The sequence below is a fragment of the Carassius gibelio genome, chromosome B10 (assembly GCF_023724105.1).
Source record: "Carassius gibelio isolate Cgi1373 ecotype wild population from Czech Republic chromosome B10, carGib1.2-hapl.c, whole genome shotgun sequence".
In the NCBI taxonomy this organism is placed as follows: Eukaryota; Metazoa; Chordata; class Actinopteri; order Cypriniformes; family Cyprinidae; genus Carassius; species Carassius gibelio.
The window spans coordinates 22,586,550-22,611,075 of record NC_068405.1 but is presented as its reverse complement, the minus strand read 5'-3'; the positions used below and the strand labels follow the sequence as shown (position 1 = coordinate 22,611,075).

General features: G+C 33.6%; 1 protein-coding gene across 4 annotated transcripts; it reads left to right on the top strand.

Moving 5' to 3' along the window:
• Positions 1–4,157: 4,157 nt before the first annotated feature.
• On the top strand, positions 4,158–23,883 carry LOC127965913 (kinesin-like protein KIF2A). Of its 4 annotated transcripts, none has more exons than XM_052566630.1 (21): positions 4,158–4,354; positions 6,105–6,199; positions 6,830–6,958; positions 8,345–8,399; positions 9,077–9,187; positions 9,841–9,941; positions 11,413–11,508; positions 11,629–11,683; positions 11,765–11,927; positions 12,581–12,671; positions 12,754–12,817; positions 12,897–12,988; positions 13,698–13,840; positions 14,559–14,763; positions 14,886–14,996; positions 15,084–15,151; positions 17,059–17,142; positions 18,144–18,279; positions 18,356–18,457; positions 19,714–19,849; positions 21,014–23,883. In XM_052566630.1, the coding sequence occupies exons 1-21, from the start codon at positions 4,294–4,296 to the stop codon at positions 21,097–21,099; spliced, it is 2,184 nt and encodes a 727-aa protein (XP_052422590.1). In that variant the 5' UTR covers positions 4,158–4,293; the 3' UTR covers positions 21,100–23,883. The 4 variants fall into 4 exon arrangements, with proteins under 4 accessions (XP_052422590.1, XP_052422589.1, XP_052422592.1 ...); XM_052566629.1 differs by having other exon boundaries at positions 17,059–17,172; XM_052566631.1 differs by lacking the exon at positions 4,158–4,354 and adding an exon at positions 4,814–4,856 and having other exon boundaries at positions 17,059–17,172.
• Positions 23,884–24,526: the final 643 nt, after the last annotated feature.

Below are 24,526 nucleotides of genomic sequence, written 5' to 3'. Positions count from 1 at the left end.
TCAAAGTTACAGTATCTGGTCTTTCATAATGTTCTCAAAATTTTAGCACAAAAACATTATTTATCGTTCATGGAATGTTTTTTTTTAATGAAACATTTTAGTTGGATGTGTGACTTATATTCTTTAAATGTAATTTCTATCATTATGTATGCAATATTCTAAAATGGAATGTTTTCTTAATGTTCAGATATAAACAAAGGACTTTCAGTCTTGCTGTTTTATATTAGATTTCAAATGTTTGCTGTGATGTCCTTTGCCCCTTTTCCGTGCATGAGGCCTTTGTAATCTCACACCGGTGGCAGGAGTAAGAAAGCACGAACACACAACAAACAAACGCCTTGTTTTTCTGCAGCACACAATCTCATTCTGTGCTTCAGAGTCTCTGGAGGAAGTCTTTTAGTCGCCCTTCACCTCGCTGTGTGTCCTGATCAGCCCGCGTGTCGTCTGTCAAATCTCCACACGGGAGAAGAAAGACTCAGAATGAGGGAGCGCCGCATCCGAATTCATTCCCCGGGTAATTCATCTCCTGCTGTGTAAAAGAAAAATGAGTGGAAAGAAAGTAAATACGCTCCATTCAGAGACAGATGCATCATGGGATGCGTGTTGTTTTCCTCTCCACTGCCTCAATCATCTAAACAGAAACAGTCACCCTAGACACCCTGATCAGAAGGAACACAATGAAATAATGATATTGGCCGTGACATTTTGCTGTGATTTTTCAGAGGGATGTTTAATTGTATTCATCACGTAGAGCCGACAGGAGCTAAAGATGCAGATTCTGACCGGGAAGAAGCCATTAGTCAAATTACACACACCGTCTAGGTCTTTACAAAAGCCAATATCTGACACCAGCCTCTTTTATTGGAGAAGAATGATGGCAATTCTAGCGTGACACATTCATTTCTTTGGTTCAGACGGGCTGTGTAAAGGGCTTAGATAAGGGATTTCTTTGTCATCGCAGAGCAAAGCGAAAACGGACACAGCAACATTAAGGAAATATTATATTTTGTAAGAGGGAGTTTAACAAGCCTATATCACATGATCACAGCAGAGTGCCATGTGGTTAGTTTATAAGTCAGGTTCTCAATAAACTAGCTACAACCACTGAAGGAAGGTCATGGGTTCAACAGTTGAGTGTTTGATTGCCACAAAATTAATTCTTCATTTTGTGTAAAATAAAATGATAATTTCACACTTATGTTAGGTGATAAACAATAAAATAAATGCTATTTTAAAGGGTCATGAACCGAGAAACCAAAATTCCCTTGATCTTTTGACATATAAGAGGTCACTGTACTATAAAAACGTCTTGTAAGTTTCAGAACTCCAAATTTTCTTGTTAATCTAAAAACAGCTTATATTGAAGTCAGTCTGCCAAAACAACAGCTAGTGGAATGTTCTACTCTATGATGTCATAGTGTAGATAAGCACCGCCTCCGCAGATCAATGCCTGATGTTACATCGCTGCCTGTTTAGCCCCGCCCACTATTTGCTGTAAGTATTGTTTATGAAAGAGATTAATGTGTTATATAACATTATTATTATATAATTTTATTAGTATTTTATTATATTTTGTATGTAATGTTTTTTTTTTTTTTTTTTTTTTACTAACTTAAGGGATGAGTCACAATGATATTGATTTAAATATCCAATAGGCCAAAAATGAACTTACAGAGCAACTGTACAATTTTATATGAAATTATATGATTATATTATATTATATATTAATTTTGTTTTTTATTACTGTTTAAGGGATGAGTCCAAATTAATTTATTCCTTTAATCTCCAAGAGGCTCAAAAAAGGAAAACATTCAATGCTAATGTATGAAAAATTTATAATATAATATAATACTTTACTAGTTATGGGAGTCAAAATATTTTTTCCCCCATAATCTCCAAAAAGTAAATGGTAAAAAAACAAAGTTAAAAGACATTTGTATCCCTTTTGTAAATATATATGTCATTCTTTAGTCAGTGAGTTTTCTGAACTCGTTCTAGTTTCAGATATATGACAGTGAACAGTTTTGTTGTTCCATTCCATGTTGGATTTTTAATCAGGTCCGACCTCAAAAAGACAGTCAGTATGATTATGTATGAGAGGTCCAAAACATATTAGTTATGATGCCACTGCAAAGAGAGCAGGGCACAGTTGTGGTGAATCTCTGGGGTGTTTTGCAGCTCCAGTGCACAGAGGGCCATGCGTCTGCCGTCTCCCATTATTCATCAAACCTCTCTATTGAGTACATTCTCTCTCTTTCCCCTCATTTCCACTGCGATCTAAACACTGGAGTCTGAGGTTGCGTGACTAATTAAACCAGGGAAATCTGTCATGACTTTGAGCAGAAATCTGCCTTCATTTCTTTGGTTCTTTATGAACCACTAACTTTAGTGACCAATAAAATGAATGCCAGTTTGCTTTTAAACTGTTGCCTTATTGAAAACATTTGTCAAATCTAAAGATAAATAAGATTGCATGTGTGTTACAGATAAGAAGGTCTTAAAATTGCATGCATTTCATTGCAATAACAATATGCCCCTGTATAAAGTCAGTTCCCTGAGATTGTGGCAGGGCCGGTGGACTGTTACTGGGGAAACAGATGAAGAGAGAGTGATGACGAACCCACCCAGGACTGAAGAGGTGCGTTCAGCTGACATCGAGAGCGGCTTGCTTCATTCATCTCCACCAATGGATTGTCATCATACAGAAGAATGACAGCACAGTTCAAGGCAAAGGAGGTGAGGAAGTGTCTGCATCTGACAGATGTTTCCAGCACACACGTTCAGCACATTTTCTCATTCAGAAGACCCGTGTCTAGTGTTCTCTTCAAACATCGCATGCGGTTACACATAATGACTCAAACAGAATCCATTACTTAATGTGAGTTTCTCAGGTGCTTGCTAGATTTCTGCCTCAGTAAAGTTAAAGTGTGACATATAAATTATTTTTTATTTCATTTTACTGTAGTCCACTGTACACAATCATTCAAAGTTTTTTACAGTAAGTTTTTTTAAGAGTAAGTCTCTTATATTGTGAAATATTATTGGTATTTAAAATATCCCTTTTCTATTGTAAAATATTAATTTATTCCTGTAATGCAAAGCTGAATTTCCAGCATTATTCCTCCAGGCTTCAGTGTCACATGATCTTTCAGAAATCATTCTGATATGCTGATTTGCTGCTCAAGAAACATTTTTTATCAAAAAGCAAAAAAAAAAAAAAAAAAAAAAAAAAAAAAAAACACACACACACACACACACACACAAAACCATTCTTTTTTTAGTATTACGTATTTTAGGATAACATTAAATAACAGCATTTATCTGAAATATAGATTTTTTTGTAGCATTATAAAAGTATTTTCTCTCACTTCTGATCAATCCAATGCATCCTTTCGGCATAAAATTTGTAATTTCTGCTTTAACAAATCTTTCTGACCGTAAACATCTGAATACTAGTCCATATTTTTAGTTACTGAATGTCTTAACGTTTATTTTTTAATTATTGCTCACACAAAAGTAGTATACTTAAGTATTAAAAGTTATGTAAAATAATAAATCACTGAACAATGAGGTTTACTCATAATTAAACAGTTTTATATCCCATTGATGTTTCTTTCGGAGTATTTCACGCAAACCAGCCCTTTGCTGCCATCATGTGTATTTCTGAAAAAAATCATCATTTAAGTTACATCCTCAGGAATTAAATATTTTACAATTATTTGATTTACAGTTTAAATGGAAACTAGTCAGCCTGTAAGCCACGAAAATAGATTGAATACATGATATAAATATAGTTTATTAGGAACACACACACACACACACACACACACACACACATATATATATATATATATAGTAAATTAAAATGTATGCATTTAGCAGACGCTTAAGCGACTTACAGTGCATTCAGTCTAAAAATTTTTTACCTAACATGTGTTCCCTAGGACTCAAACCCACAACACACACACAAACACACATTTTTGACATCTTGTTTTAGAAAAAATTTAATTAAAAAAAAAAGTTAATTAAAAGCAATCTTGCTCAAGAAAAATAATCAACATAAAAAAACTGAAAAAAAAAAAAAAAACTGTTGGACATATTGCGTCCAATGCAACTAGACAAAAGAGGCTGATGTGACTTTCTGTGAGGGGTGTATGAGCGCTCTGCGCATGCGCGCTCATCCTTCTCTCCCTCCTGACCTCCTCCCGGGTTCTGCTGCGCCGCCGCCGCTGATCAACTTCTCCCGTGAAAGCCGCTCAAAATCCTCCACACAGATCCTGGCACACACGAGGCATGGCAGGTCTCTTCGGGAAGATCCAGATCGGCATTTACGTGGAGATCAAGCGCAGTGATGGTGAGTCACACCCAGCAGCAGCTCGTTTATCAGGCTGCATGAGATGCAGTTTGTTGCTGCATCATCTTTGTTTAACCCGGTAAACCCGTTTAACGCAAGACATCTGGTGCAAACGACGGGAGAGGCTCGATATAGGCCTGCGCATAAACATACAATACCCTTCCGTCCTTGGCACACCGTTGTATTGCCTGTTTTTGGGATGCATGCTCCTGCTAACCGTTAGCGAATTTACGAATGCTACTATGGCAGAGGTTTGACTCATTAAATATTAATGAGGTCGTCTTGACGTTGCTAAAATGTGAGCCAATATGTAACCAGAACGTTAATTGGTGATGTGAGGATTTCAGCCAATCAGTGAACCGTACTGGGGACACGTCACGGAACGTAATTTAATATTTATAAACCAAACCTTCGCCATAGTACATTAATAAATTGGCAGTCTGTTAGCAATAGCATCATCCCTGAGGAAGACGCCCAGAGACATCGCCTGCAAAACTCGTTTGTACTGCTGTATTAATTTAACTTATTCTAGTTTAGTTTGTTGTCATATTCAAGGAATGTGCAAGTCTAAAGTTAAGCTGAATTTCATTTCTTCCGTGTATATTAGAGACAATACAAAGAAGTAATTTGAAACTGTAGCAGGACAGTTAGTAAGCTAATATAAATAAACCAAAAATAATACACATAATATACATGAAAGACAAGTTTTAATGCAATGCGGGTGTAATATGCAGACAGGAGGTCTGTAAGTGGAAGACTGCAAGTTTGAGACCTTATCCCGCATTTAAAGGAATAGTTCAACATAAAATGAAAATTTGCTAAAAAACAATTTACACACCCTCAGGTCATCTGAAATGTAAATGAGTTTGTTTCTTTATCTGTTCAACAATCGATCCTCTGCTGCAAATGGGTGCCGTAAAAATGAGTGCAAGCAGCTGATAAAAACATCACAATCCACTTTAGTCCATCAAGTAACACATTGTGAAAAAAAAAAATCTGCAAGTTTGTAAGAAATAAATCCATCAAGATGTTTTTAACTAAAACCTTCAGTGAAAAAGTCATCTCATCTGAATCAGGAGAGAAATATGCACAGATTGAACACTGTTTGCAAGCCGAAACAGTTCTCAACAAATATATGACCCTGGACCACAAAAACAGTCTTAAGTATACATTTTTCAAGATTGAGATTTATACATTACATGAAAGCAGAATAAATAAGCTCTTCAGTGATTCATGGTTTGTTAGAATTGGACAAAATTTGGCCGAGATACAACTATTTGAAAATCTGATTCTGAGGGTGCATAAAGAAAAATCTAAATACTGAGAAAATCACCTTTGAAGTTGTCCAAATGAATTCTTAGCAAAGCATATTACTAATCAAAAAATAAGTTTTGTTATATTTACATTAGGAAATTTACTAAATATCTACATGGAACATGATCTTTACTTAATATCCTAATGATTTTTGGCATAAAAGAAAAATCGATCATTTTGACCCATACAATGTTTTTTTTGGCTATTGCTAAAAATACACCCCAGCGACTTAAGACTGGTTTTGTGCTCCAGGGTCACACATGTGGGTGGATTTTGATGTGAGAGGACATCAGGAGATTAACGTTTTTCACTGGAGGAAGTGTTATTATGGATTATGGACCCATTTAGCTCATTTTATATTTTTGGGCATTATTAAGTGTTTTTAGTGCTCTCATAGAGCTGCAATTGTAAACCATTGTTTTATTATTTATTTCAGGAAGAATCCACCAGGCCATGGTGACGTCACTGAATGAAGACAATGAGAGCGTGACGGTGGAGTGGATTGAAAACGGAGACACAAAAGGGAAAGAGGTGAATGTCTCATAATCATATTCAGTATCTCCTTCATAATCCACTAAAGACAAAAGCTTATATGTTTGATTCATGGTTGTTTGTCTTTGTAGATACAACACTGATGTTTCAGGATCAAGGGAGATTTATTCTAAAGCAGTTTCTGTACCTCTGTTTTAAACAGCTTCTAGGTTTATCAGCAGTCTTTAATTATTAAATGCTGTGCAATAATGCATGTATGAAATATAAAATATAAAAAAAGGTTTTATTGCTCATGTTGCTCTTTTACAGCTAAATTTCAACTTAATCTCAGATGTTTCTCCAAACAGTCCTCATGAGAAATAGAAGTATAAAATGAATATGGATTGCACCTTTGACCCTGAAAGAGTTTGATAAATCAATATGAAGAATATGAGTTCATATGGAGATCTCTGAGGTAAATCTGAGCGCACTTTTTGATCTTCACAGGAGTCTCTATTTTATCTCATTGCTGTCGAGGAGAAACAGCCGAGATCTCCTTTTGTGTCCTGTGGGATGATTATTTTTAGCAGCTTTTACAACTGTGGAAAATCCTGTGCGCTCGTGTGCCGTGAGTAGAAGTGCTTTTAAAACTGGCAGCCTGATGCTCGTGCTCTCATTCTCCATGAACAGATCGATCTGGAGAGCGTATTTGCGCTAAATCCAGACATTGCACCTGAAGAGGAAATCCCACGAAGTCCTGAGACCCCTCCGCCGTCCGTGTCCAGTGCCAACAAAATCAACAAGATCCCTCAAAACAAGGTCTGTGTCCGTATTGCTACACCTTTATTGTTGTAACCAAGAGGAGGAATGAGCACAGCAGCATACAGACAGACAATTGTAGCACACTCAATATTGTTTTTATAACTTACACGATGGATTTCTAGACAGGAGTCATAAACTAAACTGTTTCCAGCTTTTATGGTGAAATCAATACTGGCTGGGTCATTACTAGTCGTAAACATAAGAAAACACGAAAATACCTTGCGTTATGGCATCCTACATTACCCATAAGTCCTTGCATGTGTGCGTGCACGTATGTGTGTGTGTGTAATAGGGATGTAACGATTTACTCAACTCACGGTTCGATTCGATTCACGATTTTTTTATTTTTACAAATTAAGATTTAAGACGAATTATAAATTAGATTTTACTATGCTTGGACAAAATGTACATTTCTTTGTGAAATTGAAATATACTAATATATCACTTACTGTATATCGTGTATTATTGCTCTTTTGTTGGTTTTGATGGCTTCTGTTGTCCTCATTTGTAAGTCGATAAAATTTAAATATAATGTAAATAACAAAATCAAATTGAAATTTTAAAACAAGGCCCAAATCAAATAAGTAATCTCATTATATAAACAAAATAAGGCCTTGTCTGTACTCTTTCCATTTAAAATTAGAAGCAACCACTTCATTTTGTGCATCATGATCCTAACAAAGATGCTGTATACATGCAACAAGAGCAGTTTTTAATTTAAATTAGATTGTATATATATATATTTTTTTTTTTGAAGCAAAAACAGAATGGTTTGACTCCAGTTTTGTGAAACTATGCATAAAAAATATCTGCATGACACAGCAGACGAGATGCAGATTCACTCTCTGCCAGCAGGTGGCGTTTAAAGAGTTTCCTTGGTTACCGCTGTAAACAAAGCAGCCCTGAATTTATGAATTTTAATATGCATTATACAGAGACTAGATGAAAAGAAAAATTACCATCTAAACTTTTCTAAAAACAGAAAGTTCCCAGTAGACATGCATTCATTTAAACTCCTACCCCTAATTGAATCGTGATTTGTTTAGCATCTCAACCAATTTGAATCGATTTTCAACCAGCTCACAGTTTATCGTTACATCTCTAGCGTGTATCTATCTTTCTATAAAAATAATACAAAATATAAATGAGTTGCACTACTTAATTATAATAGTTGAATTTTTTTTTTTCATTTAATGCATTGAATTGGTAAATAATGCAACCATGGTAAATTACTGTATACTTGTAGCAACTAGTAGGTGGTAATTTTGGCATAAATTCACTGTGAATGTTTTTATTATGTAGATGTAAATTGTAGCTAAATTAAAAGATGGTGCAAACTGGTAATATGAAACCTGTTTATTTTCTTGGATTCATAATTTCTAGAATCGTCGAACAGTAGTGCCCCCGAAAAATGAAACCCCTGCAAAGGATAATCGAGGTATGATGTCATGCAAAAAAAATGAATGACCCATATAAGTCCTATAGTCATTTCAGTTTGCTAAGAGTTTTAAAATATTTTTATCTGAACGCTTGAAATTATTTATGTATGATAACAGTTATTAATCTTTTGAATTAGCTTTTGTATTTAAATTTCACTTGAACTTGTTTTTTTTTTTGTATATTTCTATTTAACTTTATTTTTCTTTAGTTTTAGTAATTTTAGTACTTAAGTTTATTTTATTTCAGTTAGTTGCCAAGACAAGATTTCTAATTTTGGTTCAGTTTTTCTCCTACTATTTATATTTTATTTCAGCCTTTTCAATTAATGAAAACATTTTCATGGACAAAGATACAAAATGCCTTTAAGTTTTTTCTTAAGGGCTTAAGTGGTTGATAGAGTAATAATATAATAAAGGAAAAGCATGAACAAACACACACTTTCCTCCTTCAATACTGTTTAAATCATCCCAGGATGCACTACATGAAATTTTCATTTGTGTCAAATTTTGAACAACATTCCTGTTTTTCCATTTTTGTGTTATTTCAGAATTTTGATAACTTGCTATTATTTTAACATAACAGACCATAATCTTGTCTGTTCACATGTTTGTCTGAAGCTGTAGCATTTGACCTGTCTGTGTTTTTATGGTCCGTGATGTGATGTCCATTATTCAGTCACTGTAGGTACGACTCGAGCGCGGCCGAGCCAACAGACCGAAGTGCCTCCATCAGCACCCGTCCCACCTCCACCCATCCAACACCAGACCCTGCAGCAGCAGCAGACGGGTACCACACCTCACTAGCGCATGCGATACCATTCGAAAGTTCGGAGTTTCCACAGAAATAAGTGTTTTCAGCATTGCTAATAATCAGAAATGTTTGTTGAGCAGCAAATCAGTATATTAGAATTATTTCTGAATGATTCTGAATTCAGAAATGAATTCAGCTTTGCATCACATTACATTTAACAATATAATAAATTAGAAAAGTTATTTTAAATTTTAAATATATTTTACAATATTACTGTTTTCACATGCATTTTTGATCGAATAAATAGTATTAGCTTTTAATATATAATCGTACTGACCCCAAACCTTTGAACAGTAGTGTAATTATTGACACACAGCATGTGTGTGTGTGTTGTAATGATGTTGAGTGTGTGAGATCTGAAGAGGAGAGCCTGAAGGGCTCTCAGTGCGTCACACAGCGGCCTCTGTCACATCAGAACAAAAGCAGCATTTAGAGTTGTTTTCCAGAGATGAGCCCTCATGTTGCCATTGTTAAACACCTACTAATTCACACTGAATTGTGTAACACAAAATGCCTGTTACGGTGAGGGAATCGGGTTTAACTGATCAGTATTATTAATGATAAATGTAAGTGTTTGTAAAATATTGAGTCTGTATTCCAGTGTTAGAGTTTTGTGTGCGTGTCTGCAGCTCGCAGGAAGTCCAACTGTGTGAAGGAAGTGGAGAAACTTCAAGAGAAGCGGGAAAAGAGACGATTACAGCAGCAGGAGCTGAGAGAGAAAAGAGCACAGGTGACAGAAAGCACTGGAAGACTAGTGTACTCACTACAGTGAAACATTTAGTGTTGCTTAAAGGGATGGTACACACCAAATTGAAAATTTGATGTGTATCTGCTTACCCCCAGAGCATCCAAGATGTAGGTGACTTTGTTTCGTCAGTAGAACACAAATGAAGATTTTTAAAACAAACCGTTGCCCATCTTTCAGACTTATAATGAAAGTGGATGGGAATGACGGCTTTGAGATTAAAAAAAAAACAAAACCAAATTAAACCCTGCGGCTCGTGACGATACATTGATGTGTAAAGACACAAAACGATCGGCCTGTGCAAGAAACTGAACAGTATTTATATTGTTTTTTTTACCTCTGATTTTCCCCGCAATGTCTGAACTGTCCTGAGTGCATTCACGTCTTCTTCAGCTGGCGTGATGCCTCTTCTTCTTGCTTTTTGGCGGATTGCAGACTTATAAGTGTATTCCTGACACCTATCTCTCAGATGGACCATTGACACTTTATCTACAATCTCAATTAGAAATGTCAATGGTCCATTTGAGAGATAGGTGGTGATAATGCACTAATTAAAAAACAATATAAATACTGTTTAGTGTCTTGCACAGACCGATCGTTTTGTGTCTTTACACATCAATGTATCGTCATGAGCCCCAGGGTTTAATTTGGTTTTGTTTGTGTACCGTATTTTCCGGACTATAAGTCACACTTTTTTTCATAGTTTGGCTGGTCCTGCGACTTATAGTCAGGTGCAACTTATTTATCAAAATTAATTTGACAGGAAGTGAGAGACATGAACCAAGAGAAAACATTACCGTCTAAAGCCACCAGAGGGCGCTCTATGCTGCTCAGTTCTCCTGTAGTCTACACTGAGAACAAAGAGCGCCCTCTTGCGGCTGGAGACGGTAATGTTTTTCTCTTGGTTCTTGGGTCTAAATAAATGCGACTTATAGTCCAGTGTGACTTATATATGTTTTTTTTCCTCGTCATGACGTATTTTTGGACTGATGCTACTTATACTCAGGTGCGACTTATAGTCCGAAAAATACGGTATGTTTTTTTTTTTTACTCTCAAAGCCATGATTGCCATTCACATCCATTATAAGACTAACAGTCTGCAACGGTTTGAGTTAAAAATCTTTGTTTGTGTTCTACTGAAAAAAGTCGCCTACATCTTGGATGCTCTGAGGGTAAGCAGATAAACATCAAATTAAATTTTTTTTGGGTGAACATGGGGATTTGAATTTTTTCACTCACCGGCCAATTTGGCTAGTACTATAACTTCTAATAGCAATTAGGCTGTAGTTAAAAAAAACATAATGACTCACAAGTTCAGTATTAGCACTAAATCTGCGCAATTTGGACTTGCCCAAAAATTGAGTGAACATAATTTATGAAAAGTAACTTAGTAGGGTGTTAATTTAAAATGCTGCTTACAATATTAACTGAGGTTTTTTTTTTTTTTATTACACAGGAGGTCGATACCACCACCCCTAATTATGAAATCATGTGCATGATTCGAGACTTTAGAGCGAGCTTGGACTACAGACCACTGACCACTCAAGATCTGGTGAAGAACTGCATCAGCACCATCATGTGCTCCCACAGTTATTTCACTTCCATGTGACGCATTAGCTGTGCTGCATGTTATTATAGTAGATATGTCTTAATAATGTGTATTTGTTCTCAGATCGAGGACCACAGGATATGCGTGTGTGTTCGGACGCGGCCACTGAACAAGAAAGGTAAGGATGAAATCTTGTGATTCTGTGTTGTCAGTGTGTTGGTGTTGTTTGTGAAGCAGTGTATCTTGTGTGTCGACTCAGAGCTGACCACGAAGGATCTGGACGTCATCACCATCCCCAGTAAAGACGTGGTCATGGTCCACGAGCCCAAGCAGAAAGTGGATTTAACCAGATACCTGGAGAACCAGACGTTCCGCTTCGATTACGCTTTCGACGACACCTCGACAAACGAAATGGTGTACAGGTCAGTTATTTGACTGAGAAATAGTGAAAAAAAAAAAAAAACTTCAATCTAAAGCTGTAACAAATAAATACATAATTATAAAAAAAAAGTGTCAAATGGAAAAATGTCTAAAATTTTTTTCTAGAAAAGTTTATTAATATATTTACATATAAAATGTCACGTGTATGTAAATATCTATTTTTATAGAAATAAAAAATATATAAATGTCATTTGTTCAGACTCAAGCTATGCAAAGTAACAAATTTACAAAAAAAAAAAATAAATATATATATATATATATATATATATATATATATATATATATATAATGTTTAAATATAATTTGTTCGATTTTGCAGTGTAAAAAGTAACAAAAATAAAAAAATATAAAAACAAATATATAGAAAATATGCACTAAACTAATTTACACAAAAGAAAATCATATTTGTGTTTTAATCTGTTAATATTGTTTTCTCTGCCTATGTGGTGTAGATAACATCAGCAGTCAAGATCATTTATTTTAGAGCCAAGAGAATGTAATGTCATTCTGCGGAATTATTATTTTTTTAATTATGCGAAAACTCCTTTTTTTTCATTAAAATAAAATGCACTTATGAATAATAAGATTTCTAGACTTCATATAAAGTGATGTCTCTGGGTGTGATGTGTTTGAGGTTCACCGCTCGGCCGCTGGTGGAGACTATATTTGAGAGAGGAATGGCCACTTGTTTCGCTTACGGTCAGACGGGCAGCGGGAAGACTCATGTAAGCTGATGACATCACATTACTGGAACAGATCTTTCCAGAGGATCATTTATTTCTCATAATCAGTTTCCCTCCATTCCAGACCATGGGAGGAGATTTTTCGGGGAAGAACCAGGATTGCTCCAAAGGGATCTACGCTCTCGCTGGTGTGTGTCTGACCTGCTGTTTTTTCTGTTCACATTCTGACTGATCATTTTCCTAAACATGACTGTGCTCTTCTTTCAGCACGGGATGTTTTTCTCATGTTAAAAAAACCAAACTACAAGAAGTTGGATCTTCAGGTGTACGCCACGTTCTTTGAAATCTACAGCGGGAAGGCAAGTTCTGTGGTTCACGTTAATAATTAACATAATAAATGAGTTATATATAGAAAAATGAGAAATATAATTAATTATTCATTATATAAAAAAATAGAGGTGCTGTTGTAGTATTATTTATGTAATATTATAGCATTTAATGATATTTGAATACACTTTTATTTATTTTTAGTGTTTTGTGATTTGACATTTTTATTAGTTAAATATTTTATATTTGTATTAAAACTATTAGTTATATAGTTTATATTTCTATTTTATTTCAGCTTTTATTTATTATTTTTATTCTTGTACTTAAATGGATTTTTTTATAATTTTATCTTTATTTTAGTTGTTAGTTATCTTTTTCTTCGAAATCTACAAGGTAAAGCAAGTTCTAACAAGTTCAGCAGTTAATTGTTTTAATTTGTTTTGAAATTTGAAAAAAGTATTGTTGTTATTATTATAAAACAAAGCAGTGTTATTTTAGGATAATACTAGTCTTCATTTTAATTTGAGCAAATTTTATGTTGCTTTTGTCATTTTAATATTTCTATTTAGCTTCAGTTTTTATTGAATTTGTTTTCAGTAATTGTAGTACTTCAACTGAGGTCAGTTAGATCTTCAGGAGAAGGTTTTTAATATGAACAGCGGGAGGCAAGTTTCCTAGTTCACATGAATTATTAATTTGTTCTCAAAGTGCATTAAGTCAGATCTGAGTGGTCCGTTGCAGGTGTTTGATCTTCTGAACAGGAAGGCGAAGCTGCGTGTGCTTGAAGACGGGAAGCAGCAGGTTCAGGTGGTCGGGCTGCAGGAGCGAGAGGTCAAATGCACCGAGGACGTGCTCAAACTCATCGAGATGGGCAACAGCTGCAGGTAGGACTGGTCAGAAGAAATACAATTCAAACACACACACACACACACACACATGAACAGTCAAAGGTTTTTGAACGGTAATCTATATCGATAATGTATATATCGTTGGAAAGGAGGTCTAAGACTCCCAAATATATATTTTATCAATGTTTTTTGTTAAAAATTATGTAGGAAAAGTAATAGATTAATTTATGACAAGAGTGCACCCTCAAAAATCTACATTATAACAGGAATTTTGACCTTTGTTAAAAAAACAAGACGACTTTGTTGCCTTTTTCTCTATCACATTTTAGAAATCATCAGAAATTATATATCAACTGAAAACTTAAAATCTCAAAATTCATCCTTTAAAACCCATTTTAAAATCAGACATTGCATTACCATGTAAACGGTACATCAATATCATGTTACAAAATGTTTTCATTCATGAATAATAAAAATTTAAGTTTGGATCGTGCACTACAAAGTCAATGTTCAAAAATATGAGTGACAGTTACGGGGTTAAGACTGCTTTTGTGCTCCAAAAGCTAATCCACCCTTTATATATAAAGAGAGAGAGAGAAACACACACACATTTATATAAAGAATTTCGATTCTTTTTTTTATTTATATGAATAATTTGTAAAAATCTAGTTTTTTATGAGTGTAATTATTCTAAAATAGTTCTTAATCCGTTTCCAACAGTCACAGTATGGTTTTTGTGTGTGCTTCTCCTCAGGACGTCTGGACAGACCTCGGCTAACGCTCACTCGTCCCGCAGTCACGCCGTGTTTCAGATTATCATCCGCAGGAGGGGCAAAATGCACGGAAAATTCTCTCTCATCGACCTGGCGGGGAACGAGCGAGGGGCGGACACGTCGAGCGCAGACCGACAGACGCGTCTCGAGGGCGCAGAGATCAACAAAAGTCTGCTGGCGCTGAAGGTTTGTGCTCCACATCGTCCGTCACACACGGCTCCAGAAGCATGTGATTTCCTCTTGTTTAGATGAATGGAGAAACTGTATGATCATGTTAGGATCTGGGTCCATTCATGTCTGTGTGACAGGAGTGCATCAGGGCTTTGGGTCGAAACAAACCACACACCCCGTTTCGAGCCAGTAAACTCACGCAGGTCTTGAGAGATTCCTTCATCGGAGAAAACTCTAGAACATGTATGGTAAGAACACCGGGGTGATATTCATATATTCAGTTTCAACGCAGTGATATTTGTGTATTTGTGAGTGATTTTATCTTTTGTGAATAGATCGCTACAATCTCTCCTGGAATGGCATCATGTGAAAACACATTAAACACTCTGAGATACGCTAACAGGTACAGATGTGAGCCCAGCACACACTCCAGCTGCTGTATACACTGCATCCACATATTTGCTGAATCTCATCTTTTAGTAACCAGACAGTCAGATCTGGGGGCTGTAATTAATGGAAAAAAAATCATATATATATTAATCATATACACTTTTTTTTTTTACAAGAATATAAAAATATAATTTTTTTTATTGGTTTTAAGAATTATATGTAAAAATAAAATATATTTACAGAATATTTTTTATATATTAAATAAATAAATAGTTTTATTACTATGCACACTGTATTTAGCCACATATTTATACAGATTTTTAAATGTGTTATTTAAAACATTAATACAATTCTGAAACTATGTAGAATCCTTTATCTAACTTTGTATTAATACACTATATTTAAAATTATGCACATTTTACACAAGAATTTAAAAACAATTAATGAGTGTAAATAATTGCATGCAAGTAAAATATAGCAATAAATAAATTAGTGCTGTCAAACGATTAATTGTATGCAAAATAAGTTTTTTTCTTTTACTGAATATATGTAAATGTGCTGTGTATATTTATTAGGGGTGCTCCGATCACGATCGGCCGATCGTTATGCGCATCTCGTCAGTAAAGCCGGTTTTCTAATCAGCGGTTAATTCCATCAGGTGCGTGATTTCACATAGAGCAGCTGTTACTACACAGAGCCGTTGTTAATAGAGAAGATGCGCAAATCACGTTAATTTTCAGCGTTTATCGGCCCATCTTCTCAGTTAACAACGGCTCTGTGTAGTAACAGCTGCTCTATGTGAAATCACGCACCTGATGGAATTAACCGCTGATTAGAAAACCGGCTTTACTGACGAGATGCGCATAACGATCGGCCGATCGTGATCGGAGCACCCCTAATATTTATTATGTATATATAAATACACATACATGCATGTACATATTTCAGAAAAATATTTTGTTATTTTTATATTTATTTATAATATAGATTATATGAATATAAATATAGACATGTAAATACAGCATTTATTTAGAAAATATTTATGTGTGTGTGTGTGTGTGTATATGTGTATGTGTATATATATATATATATATATATACACACACACACACACACACATCACATACATGGATATATTATGCAAGCAAAGCATTTCTTTTGGATGCAATTAAACAGCACTAAAATAAAAACATTTATTATTTATATATTATTTATTAAAATATATCTATACATAATTGTGGCCAAAATTGTTAGAACACTTGACAGATCTGAAAATATTGGCCTTTTTTGCCTCCAGAACATGATTTAATCCATAATGTTCATGAAACTTCAGTCGCAGGCAGTTCTGCCAATAGTTTGATTTATGGTTATTGTAATGGCCAATTCAGGAAAAACAACTGAAACCTCTTTAAATATGTGTTCTAACAATTTTGGCCACCACTGTAGTTATAACCATACCTTCTATAAATAAATATAATTTTTTATTTTATATTTTTGTATGAATATGAATATATTTATTTTCATAGTATTTAAATTGTAACAATTTAAATGTTTTTTATAACCAAATATATTGTACCTTTATATATTTATATAGACTTTTTATATCTTTATAGTTATGTGCATTTAAAAAAATAGAATGTGATATGTGTATCACATTATATATATATATATATATATATATATATATATACACACACACACACACACATTATTTATTATACACATACACATTAATTTATAAAAAAAAATGATATTGATAATAATTTAAATATGACATTTATATGTATCATTTAAATGTTTTTTGTGTGAAGTATAGAATGATTAACCCGTGGCTGTCACTGCTTGAGTGTGTTTTCCAAAGATTAGGAATCTTCCTGTAATGGCTGAATGTTAGGGTTAGGATGTCTTCTGTGTCTTCAGAGTGAAGGAGTTTGGGATCAGTCCCTCTGACATCCCCTTCTCTCAGGGGGGCGGCGGGCGCTCCGAACTCTCTCCCACCTATGAGTACGATGACTTTGCTTCCTCACCCAGCAGGTCTCATCCTTTTCCAGTTTCAAGCCTGTCTCACTTCAGACAGAGCCTCCACGAGTCCTGTGTTTCTTCCGTTACGCCTCATGTGCCTCTTTACGTTCTCTTGTTTTTTTGAGTCCATTTGTCTCATTTCAGGCATGTTTCTGTTTTGTGTTGCCATGTTGGATTGTGTTTGCTTGTGCCTCATAGAGAAGCTGCATGCTGCATGAACATGTTTATGGAACATTAACCATTTCTGTCATCTGTGGTGAATTATCATGCATTCTAGGTTTATGGACATGTTTATAAATGTACACTATTTACTTATTAAGATCCCTTATACAACTATTTATAATCATATTTATGCACTTTATATTTTATAATTGACAGTTTATATGCATAATTTTTTAACAAGAATTACAAAAAGATAAATACATGAGTTTTGATAATTGCATGCATGTATAAAATGTGTTTGTGTGTGTTTACATGCGTGCATACATTCTACAATTTATTTATATATTTTTAAAACTTCTTTAAACTAATAAAAATTGTAATCAAATATTGCATCTTATATAGACTATTGTAAGACTAGAGTAGAATAAGTGTAAATACAGTATGCTTAAATTCTATTTTATGTTAAACTACATTAATAATTTTAACACTTTTAATCAGATATTGATACATTTTTTGAAAAGTATTAATGTAGTTTAAACTGTATGTTATGTATGATATATATTTTTATTAATATAGTATATAAAGAGTTTGTAATATGCTAAAATTAAAAAAATAAGAAATATTTACATATGACTTTCGTATATCTATCATGTATATTTTGTGTGTACATTTGAGGCATGTTTCTGTTTTGCGTGTTGGTTTGTGTTTGCTTGCTGCATGAACATGTTTATCTAACATTACACATTTCTGTTGGTTTATTGGATCATAAATGCTGTTGCATGTGGACTGTGGTGAACTGTGTCGTGTGTCTGTGAGTGCAGGGTGAAGGAGCTGAGCGTCGACCCCAGTGTGGTGATGGAGGGACACTCGCTCAGTCAGCTGGACGTCCTGGAGGCGCAGTGGGGAGTGGGCAGCTCTCCTCAGAGAGACGATCTCAAGCTGCTCTGTGAACAAAACGTAAGCCATTTATCCTCCCAGCTCAGCTTGTTCGGGCCGCTACGAAAACCTGACACTGTGTTGATGTTGTGCACAGGAAGAGGAAGTGTCCCCGCAGCTCTTTACCTTCCATGAGGTGGTGTCTCAGCTGGTGGAGATGGAGGAGCAGGTTCTGGAGGACCACCGCGCCGTGTTTCAGGTGTGTGCTGTTAACCACAGAGGAGAAACTCTCAGCCCTTCAAATTAGCTCGACTTGCTTTAGAAGTAAAACCACGAAGAGTCTTGTTTTCAGAGAAACATATATAACAGAACTATTATATCTGAGGGTGCAAAAAAATCTAAATATTAACAAAATCATCTATTAAAGTTGTCCAAATGAATTCTTAGCAATGCATATTACTAATAAAAAATTAAGTTTTTATATATTTACAGTTGGAAATGTACAAAATATATTGATGGAACATGATCTTTATTTAGTATCCTAATGATTTTTGGCATAAAAGAAAAATCTATAATTTTGACCCATTCAGTGTATTCTTGGCTGTTATTACAAATATACCCAGAGACTTAAGCCTGGTTTTGTGCTCCAGGGACACATTTCTGAATATACAATGAAGTTGTCAAGTCAATGCTTGTGGAAGAAGTCTCTTCTACTCATCAAAGCTCCATTTATTTGATCAGAAAAACAGTTAATAGTCATATTTGTAAATATTATTTCAATTTAAATAATGGTTTTCTCTTTGACAGTAGTTTAAAATCTTATGTAAATTTTCACAGCATCATTCCTCCAGTTTTCAGTGTCACATGATGCTTCAGAAATTATTTTAATATCCTGATTTACTGCTAAAGATTTCAGAAAATTTTTCAGAATGCATTGAATAGAAATTTTCAAAAGAGCAGCATTTGAAATAGAATTATATTAACGTAAATGTTTTTACTGTCACTTTCAATCAATTGAATGTCCTTTCTTTTCTTAAAAAAAAAAAGCGGTAGTATTTTTGTGCTTAAAAAAATCCTTTAAAAAATGTAATTAAAAATAGTTATATTTTTTATTTGATATAAAAATAATATAGATTCTAAAGTATTACTTAGGTACACGTTCATTCATTTCTTTTCAAGTTCTTTATGTAAACCATATTTGTAATAATCTCAAAGTATGTATAATCAATTATATTCTACCTATATGCATTTATAGAGTTGTATAACAGTAAACAGTATATAATGTTTGTATGCATATCTATGTGTTAACAATTACTTAAATTAAAAAAAATAATTTATAAGCCATTTTATCAATCATTATTTGCTTTGTAACATTAAAATAAGGAAACGTTCCTCAGCGCACACACAGAGGCTAGACCTTGGACTGCTCTGTAGATCTTGATTGTCCTCAGTTCTAAAGCTGTTTTGAATGAGTTGGGTATGAGCTGGGTGTTGATGTTGTGTCTGGTGCTGTAGGAGTCCATACGCTGGCTGGAGGACGAGAAGGTTCTTCTGGAGATGACGGAGGAAGTTGATTATGATGTGGAGTGTTTTGCCACTCAGCTTGAACAAATCCTGGATCAGAAGATCGATGTGTTAACAGAGCTGAGAGGTCAGTGTGCTAGAAGAAACTAACCAAGAAGATTTCACACTTCCTAATGTGATGCACATTAATTAGAGAAGACCAAAATAAATGGAAATTAAGTTTCTTTTTAGATAATTTTTTTTTTATAAATTATTTTTCTCAAAATAAATAAATACTGTAGTGTAAATTATTTTTTTTATGAAGTGATGTTGTTTATTATAATACTACATTATTTTTTACAAAGATTTAACATTTTAAATTGTCAATTTTATATAAAAATCTAATAATGTCATAATACAAAAATGACCGTTTTATATAATTTATATGCATAGATTTTTTATATTACATAAAAAATATACTAAAAATTATATAATACAAATTTATTATAATTTTAATATGTAAATTAACATTATATAAATATTAAGATTCTTTTTTATTTCTAAAATTCTAAAATAATTTGCCATAATACATTATTGTATAATATATTTGTACATTATTTATACTAAATTTAAAATTGTCTATTTGATTTTAAAATAGTAAGTAATGTCATCATACAAAACTAGTGGTTTTAAAATAACTTTGTATAAATGAGTTAATTAATTTTCACAAATTGTAATATGTAATAAATGGAATGTTTATATTCCCAAATTTATAGAATATGAAATGTTTAAATTAGTAATATAATAAATTGTTTATAAAATTACTTATTATTTGTATAAAATGTAATTGATTACAATTACATTTATGTGCTCTTTTTTTTATTGATATTTTTCATAAGAATTTAATAGTGGAATACAATAGTTTAATATAGAGTCTAGTAATAATAGATCTATTTTTTATTCATTTTAATTGTGTATATATAATGAATTGTAGCATTGCCATTGGTTATATTATTTATAAATAATACAAATTATGGTCATTCAAATTCTTTGATCAAAATATTTATAATTTGTTAAATTCTACAAATTATTTAGAATCAATTGAGTCAAGTATCTATTTACATAAAATGTTTTTGTTTAATAGAAAAATATGAATGGACTTTATTTTGTTTTTATTTTAAGACTTCTGATTTGGGGCTAATATATAATCTGCACACTTCAGCGTTTGACTTATGTTTTGTCTCTTATGAAGTTGTTTTCCTTCACGTCAAATCAAATGCATTGACACTCAGTGAATTGTGTTTGGTTTCAGATAAAGTGAAGTCTTTCCGCTCGGCTCTTCAGGAAGAGGAACAGGCCAGTAAGCAGATCAACCCTAAACGCCCACGAGCCCTGTAGCCACAATCCCATCAGCCCTCATCTCATCAGTGTATCCACAAGTGTAACCTGGTCGTGATGTGACGCTTTCTTTCATCAGACAAAAGCACATTTGAACTGTATAGATGATTTGAGTTCTTACTAAACTGAATGATGATAGAGAGGGCACACAGTGAGCTAATGCATGAACAAACCAGCTCTGCATCATCTGACTGGACCGTGTGTGTGTGTGTGTGTGTGTGTGTGTGTGTGTCTGTCCTGTAAATATGTCATTGACTCATTTATGCTTTTCAGATGTATATATATTTGCATAACAGTTTGCCAGGTAATATGATTTATACCGTCCTAATGGAAACGAGCTGATACAGTCTAGAAATAGTAACAATTAGGGATGCACAGAAATATACATTTTGACTACTAATCAAGGAAACTTGTTTCCAACATAAGATGTATATAAAGCAGAATTGTGAGATATTTTTTTTTTTATCCCAAAAAATTAAGTACTTTTATTTTGTCATCTTACATATATATATGTATACATACATACAGACACGTGTGCATACGTACATATGTGTACACACACACAAATTTACATTTATTCATTTAGCTGACGCTAACCCTAACCTCTAACCCAAAGCGAATTACAATTGCTATATATGTCAGAGGTCCCACGCTCAAGGACACATTGGTGTCTCACAGTGGATTCGAACCCGAGTCTCTCACACCAGTGGCATGCGTCTTATCCACTGCGCCAAAACCACCCCAATACATACATACATATACACACATATACATACATACACACACATACATACACACACATACATACATACGTACATATACAAACAAAAGATAAGCTTTCGTGACGATGCGCAGCAGTGGCCCGTCAACTGTCTTGAGCATCTTTTTAGGCTGTCCTCAGCCAGTCGGTTATATAACATATCAAGGTGAAAAGTCATCATAGCTTGCTTAATATGGACCCAGCTCCCAACCCAACTTTGATAATAGATTATTATATAAATAGATATTTTTTTTAAATCGCCCAATAAGAGTCGTTAACGCCGATAACGGCCCACCACTAATATATATACATACACATACATACATACATACATACACACACACACACATACATATACATAGGTACATAGACATACATACGTACATATATATATATATATATATATTATACATACACATACATATATATACACATACATACATATACACACACATACATACATACACACACATACACATACATATACATATATACATACTTTACTTTTCTGAATTGTTTTGAACTGAGTTTATAGCTCAAAATTCTGTTTATATCTCGCAATTCTGACTTCTCAGGAAAAAAAAAAAAAAGTCTTACCGGTGGGATAAAAAGTTGTAATTACCATTTTTATTTTATTTTTACTAGTCTATAGCTAACGAGGCTATGTTGTTGTTGTTTTTTTAACTCTCTGGTGCTTTTGGGTAATTTTTCACAGAATAATATATTTATTTTTTAACCCAAATCTGGATGGTACAAAACTTAAAGGTTTTGCTACTTGCTACGTGATCACAGGAAAAAAACTGACTGGTTAAATTGTCCTGAATAAAATAGTCACATTTGCACTGTTTGCTAACTAATAATAATAATAATAATAATAATAATAATACATTTCATCTAGTGTAAAAAAAAAAGTTTGGTACTGTGCCCAATTAAAATTCTATTGGAAGCTAATTTTTTGTGATATCAACATCAAATCTGGAAACCAACTTTTGATCTTTTTTAATGTATTTTTTTTTTTAGATTAAAAGGTTTTCTAAAATACATTTCATATAAAATGTAAAAAAAAGAAAAAGTATTTGTGCATTTTTCATAAACTTAAAAAAATACTTTGTGCTCCAAAACATTCATGATTTAAGACCGTTTAAGGTCTATACTGTTTATAAGTGGTTAAAAGTCAAATTGATAAACCAGTCTATAAATTTTTGTACCATAAGATCCCTTGAAAATACAAGATAAAAAAAACATTATCAAAAGTATAGTACACTACCTTAAAATAATACAAATTCAGTCATTTTTCACTGACATGTAAAGCGCACCAGAGAGTTCAATTAAAACACACTGGGCATCATTTATCAATCTCAAACATGACAGTTATTTTGAATAAATAGTATATATATATTGGGGTGTCCCATATTAATTGTATTGAAAATTGTATTGGCCCATTTATATATAGTCAGATGTATATTGTGCATCCCTAGTTACAGTAGAAGTTGCATGACTGCAATACAGATGATCTCTATTGAGACCTACAGAAACTGCTGAATTTAATAATTCATGAAGCAGTGAGACATTCCTTTTTTTTTTTTTTGATTGCCAGTAAGAGCCTTTACTGTAACAAAAAACAAATGCAGACCTTATTGCACCAACTTCACAATAAACTGATAGATTTCCATGAAAATTTCAGTGAACAAACTAATCATGCTAATTCAGCTGAGATGAACAGGCCAGAGAAGTTCAGATATTTTAAGAATGACGATTTTGTTACCATACAGTGTTATGTTTACATTTTGAGGAATATGTAAATATGTTTAGGCCATAGTCTCATTTTTTTTTTTTTAAGAATATTTATTGAAGCATCAGTGTTTTAGTTTTTTTTTTTTTTTTTTTATGTTGCCCATCAATGCTTGAATGATTTTGTTCCCATCTCATTTGAAGAGTTTGTGTGATGAGGGGAATCTGGATCTGTACAGGACTCAGTGTTTCAATGTATTGCGTTGATAAAATAAAGAGCCAAATCAAAATCAGTTTCAAATCCGAATATGACTTTTTGCTACAAACAAGGCATCAATTTTATGACTTCTGTAGAGGACATCAAGTCAGTAGTGGAAGAAATTTTAGATCAATATCCCTATGAAATTACATATTCTTATGAAAATGTTGCCAAGTTATCACTGCAATAATTACACTTTTGTTTTCATTACATACTTCCCCAAGAACACATTAATATACAAATTAGTTACAATGTACCAATACATTACATAGAATGGGAATACCAACTCTGGAAATTTTGCACGAATATTGCATCAAGTTAAATCTGTTATTAAAGGGATAGTTCACCCAAAAATGAAAATTCTGTCATTAATTACCACCACGACGTTCCAAACCTGTAAGACCTCTGTTCAACTTCAGAACACGAAATATTTTTAATGAATTCTGAGAGCTCTCTGACCCTCCAATAGACGGCAATGTAATTGCCATGATCAAGACACATAGATGTAGTAAGGACATTTGTAAAATAATCCATGTGACATCAGGGGGCATTTTTAGAAGCTACAATATTTTAGTGCGCAAAGAAAATAAACCCGACTTAATTCAACAATTCGTCTCCTTTACTTCACCCGTGCGCCATTTTAGAGAGTATCACATACGTAAATAACTTGAACACCA